Source organism: Trichosurus vulpecula, chromosome 9 (genome assembly GCF_011100635.1).
Source record: "Trichosurus vulpecula isolate mTriVul1 chromosome 9, mTriVul1.pri, whole genome shotgun sequence".
NCBI lineage: Eukaryota > Metazoa > Chordata > Mammalia > Diprotodontia > Phalangeridae > Trichosurus > Trichosurus vulpecula.
The window spans coordinates 155,457,798-155,479,571 of NC_050581.1; the positions used below are offsets into that span (position 1 = coordinate 155,457,798).

General features: G+C 40.2%; 1 protein-coding gene across 4 annotated transcripts in view; it reads left to right on the forward strand.

Annotated features, from left to right (window-relative positions):
* Positions 1–21,774, forward strand: part of SSUH2 (ssu-2 homolog) — a 153,541-nt gene that overhangs the window by 126,657 nt on the left and 5,110 nt on the right. For 3 of the 4 annotated variants that reach the window (XM_036739762.1, XM_036739763.1, XM_036739764.1), the window contains 5 exons: positions 1,667–1,729; positions 2,576–2,661; positions 5,718–5,810; positions 7,033–7,138; positions 9,669–9,776. In XM_036739762.1, the coding sequence (XP_036595657.1) occupies positions 1,667–1,729; positions 2,576–2,661; positions 5,718–5,810; positions 7,033–7,138; positions 9,669–9,776 (456 nt within the window). Of the gene's footprint in view, positions 1–1,666; positions 1,730–2,575; positions 2,662–5,717; positions 5,811–7,032; positions 7,139–9,668; positions 9,777–16,122; positions 16,241–21,774 lie in introns of all 4 variants that reach the window. The other variant, XM_036739765.1, reaches the window with a different exon arrangement.

The window sequence follows — 21,774 nt, forward strand, 5'->3', positions numbered from 1 at the left end:
AAAATCACACGTTCCCGTGGCTACTACATTCACAATTTTTTTAAGAGTAGGAAAAGTGATAGGCAGGTAGGGAAATAAGGCTGAAAAGTTAGGAATAAATGACGTCTGAAAATCTGTAATAAAGCTAAAATATCTTCATGGGTATAAATGAGAAAACAGAATCCGCATTATAAGTTTTCACTGACCCAGCCATTGGGTCTTCTAGCAACAACTCCCATGTATTTTTTCTCTTCTGCCATCGTATATCTGCCACATTCAACCAGTAGATTTCTGCTCTAAACTGTGCAATAGATACTATAATGTACTCTTGTCCTCATGCGGACATTTTCCATACTTCCATCCAATAATAGAGTTCTTATGTGACCCTTGGCAAATTATTTAACTTTAGTGTTACGGGCATCCCTCTAAGACAACTGAAGAGAAGGCACTGATCTGCATCAATACAGGGAGTTTCCTCATCCTACCTCACACTAATGAAATCACAATCCCAGTCCCTCTCTTAATACTGAATAGAATCAGAGTTAACCAAAGAACTTAGGAATCTCATTAAGTTCAGTCTATTGTACTGCTTCTAGCATGTTCTTTTTTTCTAGGAGACTGCTCAGTGCCTTGTTTTCAGAATGAATGACCTTATTCACTCAGTGTTGAAAAAATATCTTCTTCCTCTTTGCCAAATATAGATTGCTTCCAGCTAACCAATGGCTTGTCCTCCAAGAGACTTTCAGCTACATAAAAGGTTAAAGAGCTAGGCTAGCTATGAGCTCACCTGGGAACCAACCATTACCTTTGACAATATTTCAATGGGATAATGCTTTCTGGGATAGGTCTTGGTAGTCTTGGAACACACCTTCTCTTTTCCTTTGTTGTTTGTATGAGGAATAATTTTGTGTTGTATGGGTAAAGAATATCCAAATTTAAAACTCTTAAGAACTCCAATCAATGTAATGAACAACCATGACTATAGAGGACTGATGAAGCAGGCTGTCCACCTCCTGAGAGAGAGGTGATGGGCTCAAGGTACAGGGTGAGATGCGCACACATATTTTAGACATGACAGATGCAAGAGTTCATTTTGCTTGACTAAGTGTATTTCTTACAAGGGTTTGATTTACAGTCATTTTTATTGGGGGAGGGAGAGAAAATAGATTTTTGTTAATTGAAATAAATTTAATATAATTTAAAAAAGGAATGTGTTATAATGTTGATCTTTGGATCTACTCTTTGGAGGCCACCTATTCTGAAATCAGGGCATCCCTTTCATTCTGAGCACAGAACTGCTCAAATGTATAGGTACCTGCAAATGGTGTGCTCTTCCATAAAAGTTGTTTTTGATGTCTCACAATGGCATAGAGGAAATTTCTTAAAGACTGTGGCATTGGAACATGGACGCTGGCAGGTCCTACTGAGCTGGAAAGAAAAATAAATATCTGGGGACAGGACTGGTAGAAGATGATCTACCTTGTTAAGCCTGGAGAAACTTGCCACCAGAATGTTGGGCACCAGGAGATGGATTCTTTTTTGACTGCAGCAACACATGAAGGCACTCTACTAAGAAATGGAAGTGTTGAGGGAATAATCACACTGATGACAGCATGGATCTTTGGGAGCATTGTAGCAAGTCCCTCTATTGGGGCACTTTGACCTACAGAAAATGTTATGCTTTCAGGATTGCCACAAATGCCAGGGACGAGGACGGTACAAGTGCAGTGGATGCCATGGAGCTGGCAGGGTGAGTTTGGGCCACCCTTGTTTGAAGTGTTGGCTGATTCTTTACCTGAGAGGTTGCTTTTAGTTGACCTGAGATGGAGCTTGGGTTCAGTCATGCAAAGACTAGTAGGAGAGAGCAAATGTCACATAGTAGAAATCAATTAAAGTCAGGGTACTCAGAAACTGCATATAGGGCACAAGTAAACAGAAAATGCATTGACTGACTCAGGAGTCTGAGCACCTGGTCTTGAATCTTACCTCTACCACTTTCTAGATTTTTTACTTTTGGAAAATCATTAAATATCTGTGGCTTCCTGTTTCTTTAACAGTAAAGTGGCCTGGTTGGATTATGATCCCTTAAAGTTTCAATTCTATGTGAGTCATGGGAGATAGCGTGGATAGTGAAAAATGTATTAGATTTGGAGACAGATAACCAGGGTTCATATCTTGCTCCTGATGTTCATAAATTATGTGTGACTTTGGGCAAGTCATTTAATTTTGCTGGGCCTTGATTTTCTCATTTGTAAAATGAAGAGATTGATCTAAATAACCTCTGGTGATCTGCGATCCTATGATCGGTAAAATGAGGGAATTGGACTTGATCTCTAATGTGCCTTCTAGCTCTAAATCTAGGATTCTATGATTCCAGCCCATTGATTCACACAAATCGGTGCCAGAGTCAGGTCTCAAAGCTATAATTTGACCTGTAGGAGACCAGAATGCAGGTAGCCATGAACTACATTAGCTGTATTAACATTATTCATCCCCCATAACATGTGTTTTCCTACCGCACCCACCGTGTTTACTCATGACTCCTAATAAATGAATGGGTTCTAGCCAAATGTTGACTTGGATGGTTTGTTTCTAGATGCGATGTGCTTCCTGCAGTGGGGCCAAACGCAAGGCTAAGCAGTCCCGAAGATGTCAGGTGTGCTCTGGTTCTGGGCGGAAGAGGTATGTAAATTGAAACAGAGAATGAAAATGAAGTCCCCATCTAGGTAGCTGGCTGCCTGAGGGGGTCCTGTGAATGAACTTTGGATTTCCAGAACATTCTCTAAATTAGTGATATCAAACTGAAATAGAAATGAATTTCTATAGGCCACATATTGATTTAGAAAAAAGCAAATTAATATTATTTGTGTTGTTTTATATTTTTATTTATTTTATTAAACATTTCCTATTTACATTTTAATCTAGTTCTGGCACACTTGGGTGTTTGTGCCTTGAACTACAAGTTTGATACCTCTACTCTAATCCACCCAATTCCGGACCAATTGGTATATCACCTTATGTCTTGTCTAGCCTTTTCATGAACTAAAATCTCTGTACCGTGACTACTCTGAACTCTGTGAGGGCAGGAATCATGATTTATACTGTATTGGGTATTATACCCATGTATAAGGTGCACCTTAATTTTGGGGCCCGAAATTTGAAAAAAAGTGTATTACATAAAGTTATTGAACTTAAGTTTTATTTGTCTGCTCATAGCTTTCAGGCATCTTTTGGGCAAGTCTGGTGCATGTATACATTTTGTTTCATGAACCTTGTGCCCTTTTTTGAAATCAGTAGCTTCTTTTTCATTAGCAATTCTTCTTGCCACATGCTGAACCATCTTTGTGGACACAGGAATTCCAATTGCCCTTTGCTCTTCAATCCATATCTTCAATTCCCACTCTAAATCAGGCCATTTTGCTGACTTGCCTTTCATGGCCTTCTTCTGCTGTGGCATTTTCAGTAGGGTTTCTTTTTCCCGTAGCCAGTCTTGGATTGTTTGCTCAGTTGGAGGAGAACCGAACTTACATTCAACAGCACAATTTCCATTCACTTTTGCAAACTGGATCACTTTTAACTTGAATTCAGCACCGTACAAAAATCTTTTCTGAGCCATTTCTGGGCAGAACGTGGCAAAACATAACCTAACATACTGGTAACAAACGCGAAACAATGAGCGCAAAGACAACAAGTGCTAAAAAGCGAGAAATGCAAGTAAAAAAATCTACAACAAACTACCCCAAATTTAAAAAAAAGGTGTGTCTTATACATGAGGAAATATGGTATTTCTTTGTATCTTGTGCAGCATCTAACAGGGATAGGCATCTGTTAAAAAAGTTTAGATACACATGCTTCATTTTCCATAAAGGTGCTTTATGATTCTTCACTCAGAAATGATCTCTCACTTTTCTGAACTCTGAAAGTACAATGCACACATTATTGTATCTTTCATGCTCTCTTTTGCATTATTTATCAACACACCTACTAGAGCATAAACTCCTTAAATATAGGGCAATATTTTTTATTCAATATTTCTTCAGTACTGGACCTTTTATCTGATAGGCACCCGATAAATACCTGTTGGATGAACAAAATGTGAAATAAAGGGGGAAAAAGGAGAAAGTGGAGGAAAGAATGGAGGGAAGAAAGGAACTGAGTTCAAAGAAAAGGTAGTGATTGAGGTAGGAAGAAAGAAAGTCATGAAGGAAGGGAGGAGAAAAGAAGGAAGGAAGTAGAAATGAGAAAGGAGAAAATGGAAGGAATTAGGGCAAGAGGAAATACAGATTGAGACAGGAGAAGAAAAGGAGAAGTGGAGTCAATGAAAGAAAGAATGGAAGAGAAGAAAGAAATTGAGGTAGGAGAAATAGCAGACGTTGAGAGAAGAAGGAAAGGAATAAAGGAGAGGAAAGGAGAGAAGGAAGAAATTGAAGGAGGGAAGAGAAAGAAGAAATGAGGCAAGAGGAAAGGCAGAAATTGAGGGAGAGAAGAAAGGAAGGCAAAGGAAGAGGCCTTGTGAAAACTTTCTAGAATTCTCTAGCTTAAGGTATTATGTAATGCTACTGATATTTCTTATTTTGTTTATGTGAGGATATTGCTTCTGAATCTAGTTTCTTTTGTGCCTATTATCAAATTCTGACCTTATACCTATCCTATAGAGATGTATTTGTTTCCAAGGAAAACCAAGGGTAGTACCAGAAAGCAAATAATGAAACAATCACCACCTAAGGTCATGTATCTTGGTCGAGGCAGAACCTGGATGTAAATCCACATCTCTTGACTGTCCCATGCAGCCCCATGGAGATGCCATTGTGGGTAATCACAGCTGTGATTTTTACAACTTTGAGCCTGCTGAAGTTAACAAGGGCTCTGAGAGCTTTCTGAATCAGTGTTAATGGCTACTGATTTCTGCATTATGATGAACTCAGAATGGATGCCGCAGAGGCATTCAGTGCTGGTAGCATGTGTTAGAAATACAGATTTGAGGGTCTTGAGAGGTTACGATAATCTTCTCCAGCACTGCCACAAAGTTATCATCATCTTGACATAAGTATTCACATATTTCCTGGACTAATTTCATGTTTGTAGGCATTGTGGATATGGGCAACAGGGACAAAGTAAGACCACACAAAGATGACTTTCCATCAAGCCACTGTTAGAATCAAGCCTAATTCTAATGCTGGTTGGCTTGGAAGGACTGACCTCTTTTCCTGATATGAGCTAATTTTTTCACTCCTTAGGCATCTTGGTGGCCCCTCTGCTCTAGGGGAGCCCCAAATTGGTGTCAGACTTAGTTTAGACATCCAATTGGTTTTATCCCTACTTTATTTATGTCAGAACTCTGAAACTTCAGCCTGTTTCAACCTCCCCTTTAGTAGAGATTACAGGCATCATGACACCATACTCAGCTGATCCACTGATTTATTGCATGCTCTTCAGTTTACTGATGAAGAAAATGATGCTTGAGAGGTGAAGTGGCTTCCTTCCCCTATGGCTACATGCCAAACCCACATCCCATAATGGTTATAGCACAGTTTAGCTGGGGCTAGTTCCACTACTTTCTATGGCTATACTACTAAGAGAGATTGAACCTCTGGCCATGGTGCTGAATGTCAAATTTAAAGAAGGGCTGTGAGTAACGCTGTATTAAGAATATAATATTTGGTCACAAGCAGGAGGTAAATGGAAACATCATGATCCATGTTTGTGTGACTAATAGTCTTTTTATTTTCCTTCCAAAGGTGCAGCACCTGTTCAGGAAGGGGGAACAAGACCTGTGCAACATGTAAAGGGGAGAAAAAGTTACTGCACTTCATCCAGCTGGTCATCACCTGGTGAGTGGTGAAAGGAGACAAAGTTCTGGCTATATTTTGGTATCTTTTGAGGATCCACCTTGCCAGCACCTGTCCAGCCCAGAGTGAAATGGAACCCTAGCAATAAACTGGTTCATTTCACCAATGTAACTCGCTAGACTAGGCAATCCAACCTCAAAAATTAATTTATCCTTTTCTCTACCCTCCAAAAAATTCTCTGCTCATAGGAGAGAATTGACTGGGTCCTTTAAATGGGTCCATTGATTCACCACTTAAGCAACCCATGAATTCAGTAGTTCACTTCCTTTTTAACTATTTCATCTTATTTTCCATGGGGGTTATATGTGAATTTTGTGGACAAATGTCCTATGTGCTGAATCCCTCCAAGTTAACTGCTACATGTTGGGTTAGTGCCAGGTATATTGCTGAGTGTGCAAGACTTGGAATCAGAGAGTCAGTGCTCTGAATCTCAGTTTTATGACCTAAAAATGAAGGGCTAGAAGACCTCATAGGTCCCTTCTAAATCTAAATCTTTGATACTATGATCTCAGAGCTGGAAGGAACAACAAGAGATCTTATCTACCCTCTTCTTCCAGGCAGGCAGACAATTACCCCCATTTTATAGAGGAAGAAACTGAAGCCCAAAGAGCCTGATACACCCCACCTCTGGGCATATTCAGTTTTCTTTTTTACTCTCCCCCCACCAATTCACAACTCTACTATTCATGGCAATGTGAAGCAATGGAAATATGTGCTTGATTTAGAATTTGAGGACCTGGGTTCAAATACAGGATTTTCTACCTATTACCTGAGTGACCAATGTCCTCACCTAGAAAATGAGAAGGTTGGACTAAGAGGCCTTTAGGGTCTCTTCTAATTGTAAATGTATGATCTTATGAATTATCCTTCCATCATTAAAGCTTGAGGTGAAAAGGAGAGGCAGGGATGGGGCAGTATGGGAGTATGTTTGGTTATTTTGACTTTGTAATTCTACTCTGCATTCTATGTGGTTTATTGATGTTCCAGGGAACTTAATATTAGTACCATCAGATAAATTTCCATCAGAATAGACTTTTCATGAGAGAGTTTTGAATCCCTTTTGGCCAAAGTACTTCAAGAAAGAGCAGTAGTTTCAGGATAGATTTGGCCAGTGAAAGGCTAGTGAAGGAACCAATAATGTAGCTTTCAGAAAATTCTTGGAAATTCCAGTCATAACCACCAGGCTTTTGCTCTCCTCTTCCAGGAAAAACAGCCTGTTTGAGTTTGTCACTGAGCACCATGTGAACTTCCCAGAGGAGCTGTTGGTTAAAGTCAGAGGAGAGAATATATTTAAGGATGAAAATGTTATGGTGAGAACAAATAGAAGAAAGTAAAGCAAAGTGTTTTTTAAAAACCCATCTTTCTATTGCACCCAATTTTTCTTTTTCTTTTTTTTTGAAACTGGACTTCTCACTGCTTATCACACATGCCATCGCACTCTCCAAGTCTGTGCCTTTCCACTGATTGTCCCCCATGTCTGAAAAGCTCTCTCTCCCTGTCTGTACCTCATAGATTCCCTGGCTTTCTTCAAGATTTAACTGAATCTTACTTTTTGCAATAACTATTTTTCTGTCCCTTCCATTGCTAGTGTGTCCTTTCTGAAATCACTTCCAATTTGCATTCTGTATATCTTGTATGTATCTCATTGTTTGCATGTTGCTTCCTCCATTAATGTGAGCTCCTCAAGGGTAGGGTAGATGTTTTCACTGTTTTTGTATTCCCAGAGCTGAGCAAGGGCCTGGCACTTAGTAAATGCTTAAACCTGCCTCTTTGACTGAAAGAAAATGTGGCCTTTTGGGATTGGAGAGGAATCAAGGGTTTTTGTTGGCTTTGTTGAATGAAAAAACTATGAATTTCTCCAGGCCTTTCAGAATCTTGCATAGGGACAGGAAGCTAACATACAGGGATAGCCTTTGGACAAATAGTCAAGATGGTAAGATTGGTCTGTCCCTTTCTTTTCTAAGTTTCCCCCTATTTTCATTGCCTACTGTTTGTCTTCATTTCCCAGTGGTCTCCTGAAGCCTGGATTCCTCCAGTCAAGGTGGAATGTCACTGCACAATCATTATGAAGAATTGAATAACTCAGTGTACTCCTATTCCCAGGCAAATTTGTACTTCTAAAAGAGGAGAGAAAGCAGGAGAGCAGCAGCAGCAGCAGCAGCAGCATTTATATAGGATTTCCTAGTTTACAAAGGGTGTTCATATGAAGGCAGCACAGTGTCATGGATAGACTGTATTTAGAGTCAGCAGCCCTGGGTCTAAATCCTGCCTCAGACATTTTCTAGCTGTTTGAGCCAGAACAAGTCAGTTAACATCTCTCAGACTCAGTTGCTCATCTGAAAGATGGGAATAATAATAGCACCTTCCTCATTGGGTTATCATGAGAATTATATGAGATAATTATGGCTAACATTTAGATAACACTTGAAAGTTGGCAAAGCTTTGTGTGTGTGTGTGCGTTTATGTGTGTGTGTATATATAATTTTATTAGATATCATTACATATATTCTCTCCTTTGAGAAAAGGTGCTCACAATTCTTTGCTCATTTTAAAGCACTATACAAATGCTAGTTCTTTGCCTATACATTGTATCTATTGACACAACAGTCATGGAAGGTGGGTAATGCAGGGATTCTCCCAAAGGCAGCATGGGGTATAGACAAGAGCACTGGTTTTGGAGTCAGAAGAGGTGGGTTGCAGAAATAGCTTGGCCATTTAATAGCCGTGTGACATTGAGCAAATCTTCACTCTAGATTCCTCGTCTGGAAAGCAGGAATGATAACATTTTCTCTGCCGACCCCACAGGATTATTGTGAATGATCAAGGACAAAACTTTTTGACAACCTGAAAGGTCTTTAGAAATTCGAGTTATTCCCCATACCACAGATAAGGAAGCTAAGTGTGAAAGAGGATTCCAAGGGGAGAACAACGATTAGCACAGAGTAAGGTCAAGTATTGGAGGGATAGTTTTTGTTTTTGGTGAAATGTAGGGGGCCTTCAGTGCTCTTCACATTGAAACACTTAGGTGATCACCCATTTTATTTCTGTGTAAGGTCAGCCTTGCTTATATAGGTTCATGCTAGCCCAGCCATTATATGAAGAGGAAAAGGAAAGAAGGTATATAAACATATATATGTATATATATGTATATATACACACATATATATGTATATATAATATGTATATACACACATATATATAATATACACACATATGTATATGTGTATATGTATATAGACATATATAGATATAGATACACACATATGTATATTCCTTTACAATTTACAAATAACTAACCTCAAAACAGCTTTATGAGAGTGCAAATATTATCTCAATTTTACAAACTGAGGCTTACAGCAGGTAAGTGACACGGCCAGAAGTTCAAGGCTGTTAGGTGACAGTGCTAGGACTTGAGCCCAGGTCTTTTAAACCAAATGTCCATTACATCCCTTATCTCAGATGAACAGAACAATTCTGGAATATGATCCCAATGTATGTGTGTTTGGACCAAATGGGGTACAAGTGCCACTACTTCTTCCTTCATTTCCACATACAGTGCTTTGCAAACTTTAATGCTAATTGTTCTCCTCCTCCTCCTCCTCTTCCTCTTCCTCGTCCTCCTCCTCTTCTTCTTTTTCTCCTCCTCCTTCTTCTTTTCTTATTCTCCTCTGTTCACTGTTCCTGGCTTTTCCCTTTGGGGCAAAACAAAGCAAGTCTCAACCCTTTTCCAAATGACACCCTCTGAGTATTTGAAGAACTTTAACCTTCCTGCCTCAAATCAAAGAGAACTTAGGGTATGAACCTGTTTACTTTTATTTATTGCTTATTTTTCTCTTTTAGGTGTATCCTATCGTTGACTTTCCCAAGCAGGAGATCTCTTTAGCATCTCAGAGAGGCATTGCTGAGCACACTACTGCTTTGGCTGGGAAGTCTCGTGTTCTCCAGCAGGTCAGCAGAAAAGCAGTGGGTGTTAGACAATAGGGAGACATAAATTCTGAACTGAGAGACCAGATGGGGCTTCCAAATTCTGATGCTCTGTAGGAGATTCTCACTTAAGAGACAATATGAGGCAGTACAGTCATATTAAATTCAGATAGAAACAACGACCACCAAATGGTACATAAGGATGCCTGTGGAACAAATTAACTTAGAAAACCACATATTAATATTATATATGTTTTGTTGTGTTTTTTTATTTTGGTTAAAAATTTCTCCAATACATTTTCATCTGATTTGGGCCACATGAGAATGTTATGGACCAAAGGTGGCCCATAGATTAGATTATGTCTTTGACACCTCTGATATAATGGAAGGAATACAGGAATGGGAGTTGGAGGGTTTGGGCTGGATGATCTCTAAGGTTTCTTCTAGCTCACAGATCCATGTTAGGCTTATGCCTCATTTTATACAGAAGGCAGCTGAGACTCATGGAGATTAAGTGACTTGTCCAAGATAACACAATGGCAAAGTCAGGACAAAACCTTGGACCTCTTGTCTTTTGTTATTAGACTCTTTCCATTGCCCCATACCCCAATTTTATTTACCCAGTATAGTTAATTAACTGAATTATGTTTAACAACGTCCAACAGGAGCCAGAGCAGTAGAGAGGTGAAAGAGCCAGTGAGAAACGAGAAGACATGAATTTAGGTCCCACCCCTGGCATATATTGAGAAAGCCACTTAAGTTCCTGGTGCCCCAAGCAACATTCTAAGGCAGTAAATAAGTGTTATTACTCATCCTTCATTCTTGAGGAAGATCAATGATGCCCAAAGGGTGATGTCTTGACCTGTGAGTGAATTGGATTTAAGTGAGTCAGAGTTGCTCAACGTCATTAGCCTTACTTTCTCTTCTAGTCATCAAAGTTCAGGGTCAAGACAAAAGTCAAGACGGCTGGCAATGTCCCAGGGTGCAGTGCATGACCTTGGCCTTTCTAAATTAAGGCCTCAGTTTGTCTGAGGCAACACCTATTCAATGACTCACAAAATGACTGGCAATCTAAATTATAGAGCAAGTTTTCCCACTGAAAGCACCCTTTACCAATGAAATCACCAATGAAATTGGGTCTGAACAAAAAATTGTCATTTGTCTTCAATTACACTAAGGAGGTAGTTTGACCAACAAGTGAATCGATCAGATTAACTGCAAGTTGATTTTTTATTTTATTGAGTCTGGTTCTCTTGAGAAGTCTTTTGATTCTATGGATAAAGTTAAAGTAACTTGTAGCAGAACTCACAATCTAATGGAGGAAACAACATGTGAATAATTAAGTTTAAACAAGCAATATGGAGAATAAATTGGAGTTGGTCAACAGAAGGAAAGCACTAGCATTAATGGGGATTGGAAAAAGCTTCTTACAGGAGGTGGGATATAGTCTGGGCCTTGACAGAAGCCAGGGATGCCAGAAGATGGAGTTGGGAAGAAAGAGAATTCCAAGTATGGAGGACAACTAGTGAAAATATCCTGAGTTAGTTTATGGAGTGTTGTGTGCAAGGAACAGCAAGGAGGTCAGTATCACTGGATCTCAGAGAGTATGTATATAAGTATGTGTGTATGTGTGTATGTGCATGTATGATAAAGTGTAAAAAGGCTGGGAATGCAGGAAGGGGCCAGGTTATGAAGGACTTTGAAAGCCAAAGAGAACTGACATTTGATCTTGCAGGTAATAGAGAGCCACTGAAGTTTTTATTGAATGGGGGGTTTGACATGGTTAGAAATGGGTTTTAGGAAGATTAATTTGACAGCTGAGTGAAGGATGGACTGGAGGTGGGAGAGTCTTGAGGAGACCAAACCTCAGGATATTAAAATAATCAAATGGTCCAGGCATGAGGTGATGTGGTCCTGGACCAGAGTGGTGACATCCCCTTCCTTCTTTTGAGAGGTGGAAGGGAGTATATGTCAGAGATGCTCTAAAGGTAGAATTGACAGAATTTGGCAACTGAATGGATATGGGGGTGAAAGAGAGTGAAGAGTTGAGGTTGACAGGCTGTAAGCCTAGGTGACTGAGAAGATGGTGGTTACACTTGGACAGAAATAAAGAAGTTAAGAAGAAGGGATTCTTGGAGTTGGATGTGATGAGGGCACACCATCCTGGTATGATGGTGGAGAGACACAGAAACAGGAGATGGAGTAATGGGTGTGACAAGAGGCAAAAAAGTCTATTGTGACTTTCCTCATACATGGACTTCTCCTTGACCCCATTTCTTGAGCTCTTTACACAGAGCTTTGAATACGACAACCTTAAGACATATGAAGATTGGTTGGAGGGACTGGGATGCACATCTAGGAGAAGAGGAGTCTTAGGAGGGACTACAATAGTTGACATCAAGTATCTGAAAGGTGGTCTTGTGGAAGAGAGATTAGATTTGTTCTGCCTGGTGCCGAAGGGCAGAACTCAGATCAACAACGGGAGTTTATTCAAGTCAACAAATAAACAAGCATTTACTAAGTGATTGCTATGTTCCAGGCACTATGCTAAGCACTGAAAATACCAATAGAACCAGAAAGAAAGACAGTCCCTGTCCTCAAGGAGCTAATATTCTGATGGGGAAATTGTTCAGTAGTTTCAGTCCTGTCTGACTCTTTGTGACCCCATGTGGGATTTTGTTGGCCAAGATACTAGAGTGGTTTTCCATTTCTTTCTCCAGCTTATTTTGGGGCAAACTGAGGTGAACAGGGTTAAGTAATTGCCCAGATTCACACAGCTAGCAAGTGTCTGAGGCTGGATTTGAACTCAGGAAGATGAGTCTTCTTGACTCCAGGCCCAGCACTCTATGCACTGTACCACCTAGCTCCCCAGTGGGGGAATATAGTACATAAAAGGAGGCTCAAAACTAGGGGAGGGGACCAGTGGGGAATATGGTGAAGAAAGCCTAGGGAGTTAGGAATGGATTATGGAGAAGAATGAATGAGGTGACCTACATGGTTGGCCCAGGCACTTTCCTTAAAATGGGGTTTCTGAGAGGAGCCTATCAATCAAAGGAAGGAGCCTCAAGGACTTCAGTGTGAGAAGGCCAGGGTCTAAGTGAACTTCCAAGGTGAGGAGGCTGCAGGTACAAAGTGAACTTCCAGGGTAAGAAATTATCTGTGACATGGTGGTTCATTGTGAAGGGCAGCGGGGGGAGGGATCCTGATGACTAGAGATATCCCCAAGTAGAATCAGTTGCCTTGGGAGATAGTGGCTTTCCCATCATTGGAGGTCTTAAAGCAAAACCTGGACGATCACTTCTCTGATGTGTTGTAGAGGGGAATGTCTTTCATTTATGGATTATACTTAGGGGTGTGCTGATAAAAGTTTCATAATCAGCTTTTTTTGAGAGGTATATGTATGTATGTATATATATATATATATATATATATATATACAATATATATATATATATATACAATACACATTGAAGTTTAATCAACATTACTAACATTCTCTCCATCACTTTTTAAATTCTAGACAGTCAACAAAACAATAAATCAAGCTTTTATTTGTAGTTTTTGTAGATTTCTGAGGTGTAAATGGTCACACCGAAAATTTAACAATCAATTCTGGAGAGCTAATGCCAAGTCCCTTCCAACTCTGAGTATTTATAATTCAAAATGCAATGTTCTTTCCACTCCATCATGGTATCCCTGCTCTCTCTTCTTTGTGACTTCCAGCAGGATGACTGACATCCCTCAAGCAGGGTGAAGTGCAAGAAGGAACAGCCTGCCTTTTCAGTCTGTCTGAAATAGCTGCATTTCTTCTGCAATGCACTAGATGGCAGTGGATCCCCAGAAACCTCTGTAAAAGCCCATTCCCTGTGAGAACTTTCCACCAGTCTACCAGCCCTGGGGGAAACCAAGCAGTGACCTAATTGTTGCCAGATTGGGGTGCATTCCCAGGCTCTGGGAACGAACAATTAGTAGACATACCCAAGCGACAAATAAATTAAAGGGAACTATTTTTTTTTGTTCAAGTGATAAGGACAATTATAGGGAATCATAGGAATTACACAGCTGGGGGAAATGTATGAGCTCATTTGGTCCAAACTCCTCATTTTACAAGTCAGGAAACTGACACCCAAAAAGGCGTGACTCATCCCAGGCCACATAGCTAGTAAGTGGCAGATACGGGATTAGAACTCAGGCCTTCTTGGTTCTTTCCCCTGATACCCCAAAGGGCAAAGAGATCTTTGAAAAGTTAAATTATCAGTTTGATTTTGTAAAGTAGGCTTGGTTTGGACTCAGCTTTTAATAGCGTTTCCTGCTTCCCGAGGTCTTGAAATTTCAGGTAAGGATTTACATTTGATTGGCCCTTGATTACAGTTGTATCTGGTACAGTGTGAAGAAAACTAATGTTGCAATTAGCAGACCTGGGTTCCAATACTGACTCTACCACTCATTATCTGTGTAACTATCTGTATGTAAGTCACTTAATTTCTTTATACCTCAGATTCCTCATCTGTAAAACAGAGGGTTGGACTAGATTATCCTTAAATTCCCTTACTTTTCTGAATAACCCTGGGATCTTCTTGGTAATAAGGAAACATTTAGAGGATTAGGAGCGGAAAAGGCTCTTGTGACTTTCACAAGACAAGTCTATAGAGATAGATGCATCTATAGAGAAAGGAAAGCCAAGGTCTGGGGATTCTAATGCTATGCATAAGGGAATACTCTCTGACTATATAATCTTTATCAGCAGCCAAGAGCTTTCTGTTCTATCCACAGAAGCATCATAGTGATATTAGAAAATATCCCAGAATGAGAGATTAGAAGCCCTGAGTTCTAATTTCAGTCCAGCTCACACTTAGCTGTTTGACCTTGAGGAAGTGAGTTGGTCTTTCTGGTTCTTATGTTCTTCATCCCTGAAATAAGAAGAGGTAACTTTATGATCTCTAAGGGTGAAAGATTAAATTTGGACATTTGGCCCCCAGAACTAGGGCAGAAGGAAGAGTGATGGGTGGGCTGGCAATAGGAGAAAATTGAGACTCAAGGTCTGGAAATACATCTGAAGGATTAAAATTACCCCCACAATGGAATGGGCTACTTTGGGATGCCCGATAGCAGAAGTACTCAAGTGAAGTCTGGATGCTGACTCTTGGGTATCTTGTGCCAAGGAGCAGATTCTTTTTCAAGTGCAGGCTGGACTTTTTGGTCACTGAGTACAATTGTAGAACTGGGGAATTCCATGATTCTTTTCCATCTAGCACTCACACTGGAACTGATGTTTATAAGGAGTTAGAGATGCTTTGGGAGAAAAGGGCTAGAGGGGGTTTCTGGGGCTACTTTTCCTCAAGAAGATTGGGTGAATTGTTCTTTAAAGCAAACTTAAGTGCTAGGTGCAAGTGTGTGTATGTGTGTGTGTGTGTGTGTGTGTGTGTGTACATGCATGTGTGTGTGTGTGTGTATGTGTATGTTTTAGAATCATAGAACATTAGACCAGTAAGGGGCTTAGAGATCACTGAGTCCACCTCTCTTATTTGCTGGATGAGGAAACAGTCACAGAGGAGGGGACATGACAGTTCCAAGATCCTCTAGCTAGTTTGTGATAGAGCCCAGAACAGTACTGATAGCCATCTAAGGTTTTGTCTACTATATCACCTTGCCCTGCCTATATGCTATCAACTGTTTGAAAATCCTAGAGTTAAAAGGGGAGGAGGAAGAAGCATTTTTCAGCACTTATTATACACCAGGCTCTGTGCTACACATCATCTCATGTGATGCTCCCAACAACCCTGGATGGTAGGTGCTATTTTTATCCCCATTTTACAAATGAGGAAACTGAGGCAGACAGAGGTTAGTAACTTCCCCAGAGTTACATAACTAGTTAAGTATCTGAGGTCAAGTTTGAATTCAGGTCTTCCTGACTCTAGGACCAGCACTGTATTCACTACACCATTTAGCTTCCCTGTATGGGTACAAGAGAAGATAAGTATACGGGTTTCTATAAACATAAGACTCTGTTTGGAAAAGAGACCATTGCTCAAAATTATTTCACAAGATTGGTCTTTTTTAAATACAAAGACCAGAAGTCATACCAATATGTGAAAAGGGGTGAAAAGAAAAAGAATGGTCAGTAATCATTGGTGGGGGGGCAGCCACCATTCAGATCCATCCATGGGGAGGAGGACGATCTTTGTACAGAGAAATTGCACTATTTGTCTCTTCAGGGATGACAAAGGGAGACAATGCAGGTGCCCAGTGAATTACTGGACAGCCACTTGGATGGCTTCTGAGGTAATAGGCAATCTGCCAAGCTCAGAGGAGGGGGTGTGTCACAATGATCTCCCTTTATGTTCAAAAGAAAACAACTTTTGTATTTTAGAAAGCAAGGCTTACAAAACCCTTGTCCCTAGAACTCTGGATCTATGAAAGGCTTGGAAAAAGACCTTGCTTCTCTTGTCTCTCAGCTCTCACCTCAGCTGTGCCCTGAAGGTTCAAAGGTATGAGTAGAAGCTCTGGGTATCCTTGAGCCCAAATTTTCAGACTATGCCCCGTTTAACCATTATTAAGGGCAAAATAAACTGGTCTGCAAGGGAGAGGGGCTTCTTTCTTATAAGAGGCTGTATACCATAACTGGGAGAAACATTTGTGGGCATCTGGCCTAAACCCTTCCTTTTACAGAAGGAAGTTGAAGCACTGGGAGGAAAAGGTGCTCATGCCAGGTCACACAGCTGGTGAGGTGAGGAACTGTAGCAGCACTAAACCTCCAGGCTCCTATGTTCTTTCCGCTGCTGCCAACCCCAAAGGGAGGGCAAGGAGGTTGGCATCAGGAAAGCTGGGTTTCTGCTAACCATTGGTTTTATAAGTCGTAGAGAGGGAGTTCTTCCTCAGAGTAGATCAGAGACCTAAAGCTAGAAACAAATGCAAGGGCTATCTAGTCTAATCTTCTTATTTTAAAGCTGAGGAAACTGAGGCTCAGGATTGGTAAGGTCTCACCAGAAGGAAATGTCAGTACTAGTATCTGGGCTCAGGTCTTCTGATGCCAGAGTCAGTTTTCCTTCTATGGCTGCAGGCTGCCTCCATTTTGTCTTGGATCAGATTATATCTGATTAGATGTATACAACACTTATATGTATAGATATATACACATGTAAAAAATACATATATATTCACACAAACATATATATGTATCCACATAATATATCCTCTTCCTTTTCACCATTTTGTTATACACATACATCTACATCTACACATGTGTATAAATGCACGTATATGCATGCATATATAAATACATATGTTTACACAGATAAATAATTATTATCCTGAACTTTAGATCGTATTTCACATCTTTATGGTACTTTTAATTTTGCAGGGTAATTTCCTCATACCAAGCCCATGAAGTTATTATTCCCATGTTATAGATAAGGGATGTAGCATTGTCTCCACTTTACAGACATGCACACTTGAGTTTCAGAAAGGTTGTAAGATTTTTCCGGGGTCATCTAGCCAGTAAATAGCAGGGCCTGGGATTGAATCTGATTATCTTAACTTCAGTTCTGCTGTTATTTTCACTCTGCCATTCTACCTTTCCAATTCTTCACTCCTAGCTTCTGATGAGACATTTCCACCTGGCTATGCTGAAATCATCTCAAAGTCAATATGCATAAAACCAAACCTGTGCAGAGTCTTAACCTTGACATCATCTTTGACCATTTTCTCTACCTTGACTCCCATGTCTAATCAATGGTCAAGACTGGTCTGTCTCATCTACCTTCATAGCAGTGTTAGCATTTGCATTTTCCCATCTCCGTTCCCACCCTCACCATTCCTGTTCAGGGTGGTCCATGTGACTTCTGTGCCCTTTCCACCCCTCAGATTATATGATTCTGAGTTCTTGGCCTGATCCCTACATGCTGTGTTACCTTGGAGAAGTCACATTATCTGTCTAAGCCTTGGTTTCATCATTGAAAATAAGGCCACCCCACAGGGTGATCACAAGGAACATTTCTTTCTATACTCGTAAGTGCTATATAAATGTGAGTTACTGTTCTGTCTTCCCACTTACTAATAAATATTTGGGTGGTATTTCTACCAGTGGAGAGAGAAAAAAAGAGTTATTCCTGTTTCCTGGCTAGAAAACTATGGCTAGACTAAGAGAACCCAAACATCTGCTTGGCTCATGAACACCCAGAGTATTGCTAGGTCTTGATCCCCATGGAAACCAAACAGAGAACGATGGTGTGGAGCCAAGCATATTAGCCCTTAATAGTCTGTAGTTCTGACTCTGACTCGAGTTTGCTTTCCACTGCTTTTTCTTCTTTCCTTCAATAGATTATGAATAATTTAACTCAATAGTATGCTATCCTAGTGTCTTAGGAAGTGGGTGTCTTTCTTCAAATTGAAAGGATTTAGTAAAAGTGGGTATTGTATGTAATGATGGTGTTTTCTGTAATTGACTTTTGAGTTTTAATATGTAAGCAAGAAATTGAGCCAATCTTTGTGTCCATTCAGGAAGCCTCAGAGAATATTGCTATCCCTTGATGAATTAGCAGGACTGTGAATGGGAAGGAATCATTAGAGTTGTCTCCTGATAATCCTTCGGGTTTCAGGCTCCAAACTTTTCCAGGATTGCATGAAAAATAGCTATGATTGTAATAATCACAATCACAATAATATCTAACACCTTATACAGCATCTACTATGTGCCAGGCACTGAGATAAGCACTTTGCAACTTATGATATGTGGACATTTGCTATAGGCAGAGACTATCACAAAATGACAGAACCTTAGATTTTTCAAGTTGGAAGGCACCTCAGTGGCCATCTAGTCCAATCCAAACTGGAAGGAAGTCTTCAATTAGCTCTATCCCTATCTTCCTAATCAAAAAATGGTTGACTAGCTGTGTTGGTAATCAAAATGGGCTCCTTAGCATTTAGTTCAACAAGTGCCCTGGAAGAGTTTGGCCTTTGTTTCCTTTGATTAATTCAGTGTCTTTGATTGAGTCTTACTAGGTGCTAAGCCCCAGGCCCAAACCCCTGTTAGGTATAAAACCTTAGTGGGTGTGGATTGGCAACTAAGGTGGGGCCCAAGGTGGGGCTAACTTCAGGGAGGGCCTAGTTTACATGTCTAGGAGAGCAGAGGCTTTTAGACCATGTGGGTTTAAGTCCGCCTCTCTGTGACGATTCTAGTCACGTGGGTGAGTCGCATGTGTGACTCACCCCTGATGCTGAAAAAGATATAAAAACCAGGGGTTGGCTGTTTGTTCTTTGGAGCTCATTCCCGCAGCAGTGGTGGCGTGTGTGACTCTGGGCCAGCCCTTGTTCTGAGCTCCCAGGCTGAACCTGGATGTTGGTAACTATGAATTGTATTGGGTCTGTCTGTTGATGTTTGTAATTTGTTTGTATTTTGCTCTGAAGTTTAGGGTGCTGGCTTTTCCCCCTGAACTAAGTGAATGCTGTCTGTATGCTGGATTAAAGTAAACCTGTCAACCCCTTCACCTTGCTTTCCTTAGTTAAGCAGATCAAAAGAACCTGTGCTGTTGGCAGCTTTCCGGGTGCTGGCTGTGGGTGGATCTTACAACCCCACGGAAGCTGCTAGCTGGGTTGTGGAAACACTAGCTTCCATCCGAATACTTCTAATGAAGGGGAACCTACCCCTTCCCAAGGCAGCCCATTCTACTTTCAGACAACTCTAATTGTTAAGAAAATTTTTCTGACATTAAACATTAAATACACCCCTTCCCACATTTTGTCTTTTGCTCCTGGTTCTGACCTTTGGGGGTCAAATAGGATAAGTCTAATCCTTCAACTGGTTTTCATGTGGCCTGGAACCAAGGTACTTCACCATTCTAGCCGCTCTTCTCTGGACATGCTGCAGCTTATTGATGTCATTCTTAAGCTGGGCTATCCAGACCCGAGTCTGATGCTAGAGATGTGTTGTGGCCAGGGTGGCCTACAGAGAAACCATCACCTTCTTTTTTCTCAAATCTCTCCTCTCTCTATGCAGTGTGAGATTACTTGAGCCTTTTTGGTTGTCATTTCACTCTACTGACTCATATCTGACCATGAAATCCACTCAAACTCTTAGATTTTTTTCTACACAAACATTTTATCCAACTATGCCTCCCCAACCTGGTACCTACAAAGTTAATTTTTAAAATCTTAGTGTAAGTCTTTACATTTTTCCCTAATGAATTTCATCTTGTTAGATTGAACCCCACATTGGCTGATAGGAATTCTTTTGGGGTGGGTCTCAGATTGTGACATCTAGTGTATTAGTTATTCCTCTAAGCTTGCTGTCATTTCCAACTTTGATGAGCATGACATTTTTGCCTTTATCCAAATCATTGATTAAAATATTAAACAGCATAAAGCTGAGCGCAGATCCCAGAGACACTCTCTGCTGGAGATGACATGCCAAGTTGACAGTCAATGACAAGTTAATGACAACTCTTTGAGTCCAGGCATTCAATCCATTCCAAATCCATTTAATTATATGATTGTCTAGTTCACATTTCTTCATTTTCTTCACAATAATAGTGTGAGATACTTTATCAAATGCTTTGCTGAAAATCTGCCTAAACCATCTCCCTAGCAGTCCTTGTTGTACAGGTTTAATAACCTTGTCAAAAAAAAGTAAAGAGAGTTTCACACGACTTGTTCTTGATGAAACCATAATGGATGTTTGTAATTACTACTTCTCTTTCTAGATGTTCCCCAACAATCTCTTTAATTATATGTTCTACAATTTTTCATGGGAATTTAAATTAAGTTCACTGGCCTATAGTCTGCAGACTCTTTTCTCTATTCCTTAAAAACAAACAAAAAAACAGAGAGACAGACTGGGACACTTGCCTTTCCCTTGATCTTCTATGCAAGAATCTAGGCAAATGTATTCTTCCCAGCCTCTGTTAGATGCTTCGTGCCTGGCCGAGAACCCATTGCTCCTGGATCTTTAACCTGGATCAGAAATCTAATCTCTGTTTTTTGATAACATTGTGATTTAATGAAAGGAAGATTTATATGGAGTTAGGAAAACTGCATGCACTCATTACCTATGTGGACCAGGGTTAAGTCACTTAAACTTTCTAAGCCTCAGTTTCTTTATCTGTAAAATGGAGATTTAATAAGACCTACAGGACCCATCTCATAAAGCTATTGTCAGAAAAGTGCTTTGTAAACCTGAAAGCACTAACTATACAAATGAATTATTGTTTTTGATATTATTAATCATTTTTTCCCATATCTTCCTTTCTTATTTGAAGCCCTGATCTTTAAACTATAGCAGTGGGAAAAAAAAACATGCCATCTTTGGATCTTCAGTTTCATACTGGAGACTTCAAAAAGCCTAGAGATAGTGGAGAGAGTGCTAGTGATAGTCATGGGAGCTCCTTTCACCTTACCGCCTATGTGTCTTTGGGGAAGTCATTTAATGTCTCTAGGTCTCAATTTCTTCATCCATAAGTGATATTGCCCTCCCTTACCCCATTCCTGAATGTGTTTGGAATTCAACACCAGGCCCCATGCTGGTTCCCAACCTAATCTTTCAACTGCTGTTTCAGGTGTTGTTTTCTACTATTAGAATGGAAGTTCCTTGAGGGCAGGAACTATCTTTTTTACCTGTATTTGTATCCCTTAACCTAGTGCCTAGAACATAGTGTTCCAGGGAGGTTGGAGGGGTACCTTCAGCACTTTCAGCCTTTTCTGTGGTCTGTCAATACCTAATCAATTAATCAAATATATTTATTAAACACTTATTATATGACAGTTGCTGTTCTAGGTGCTGGAAATACAAAGACAAAAATAAATAATTCCTACTCTCAATGAATTTACATTCTATAAACATACACAGAACAAATACATGCACAATAAATATAAAATAAATGTAAGGGAATTAAATACAATGTAGTGAGGGGGTTACTATCTGTTGGGGGATTAGGAAAGGGATCATGTAGAAGGTGGTTCATGAGTTCTATCTTGAAGGAAGTGAGGTAGTCTATAAGGTGGAGGTGGTGATGAAGTGTATTCTGGGCAA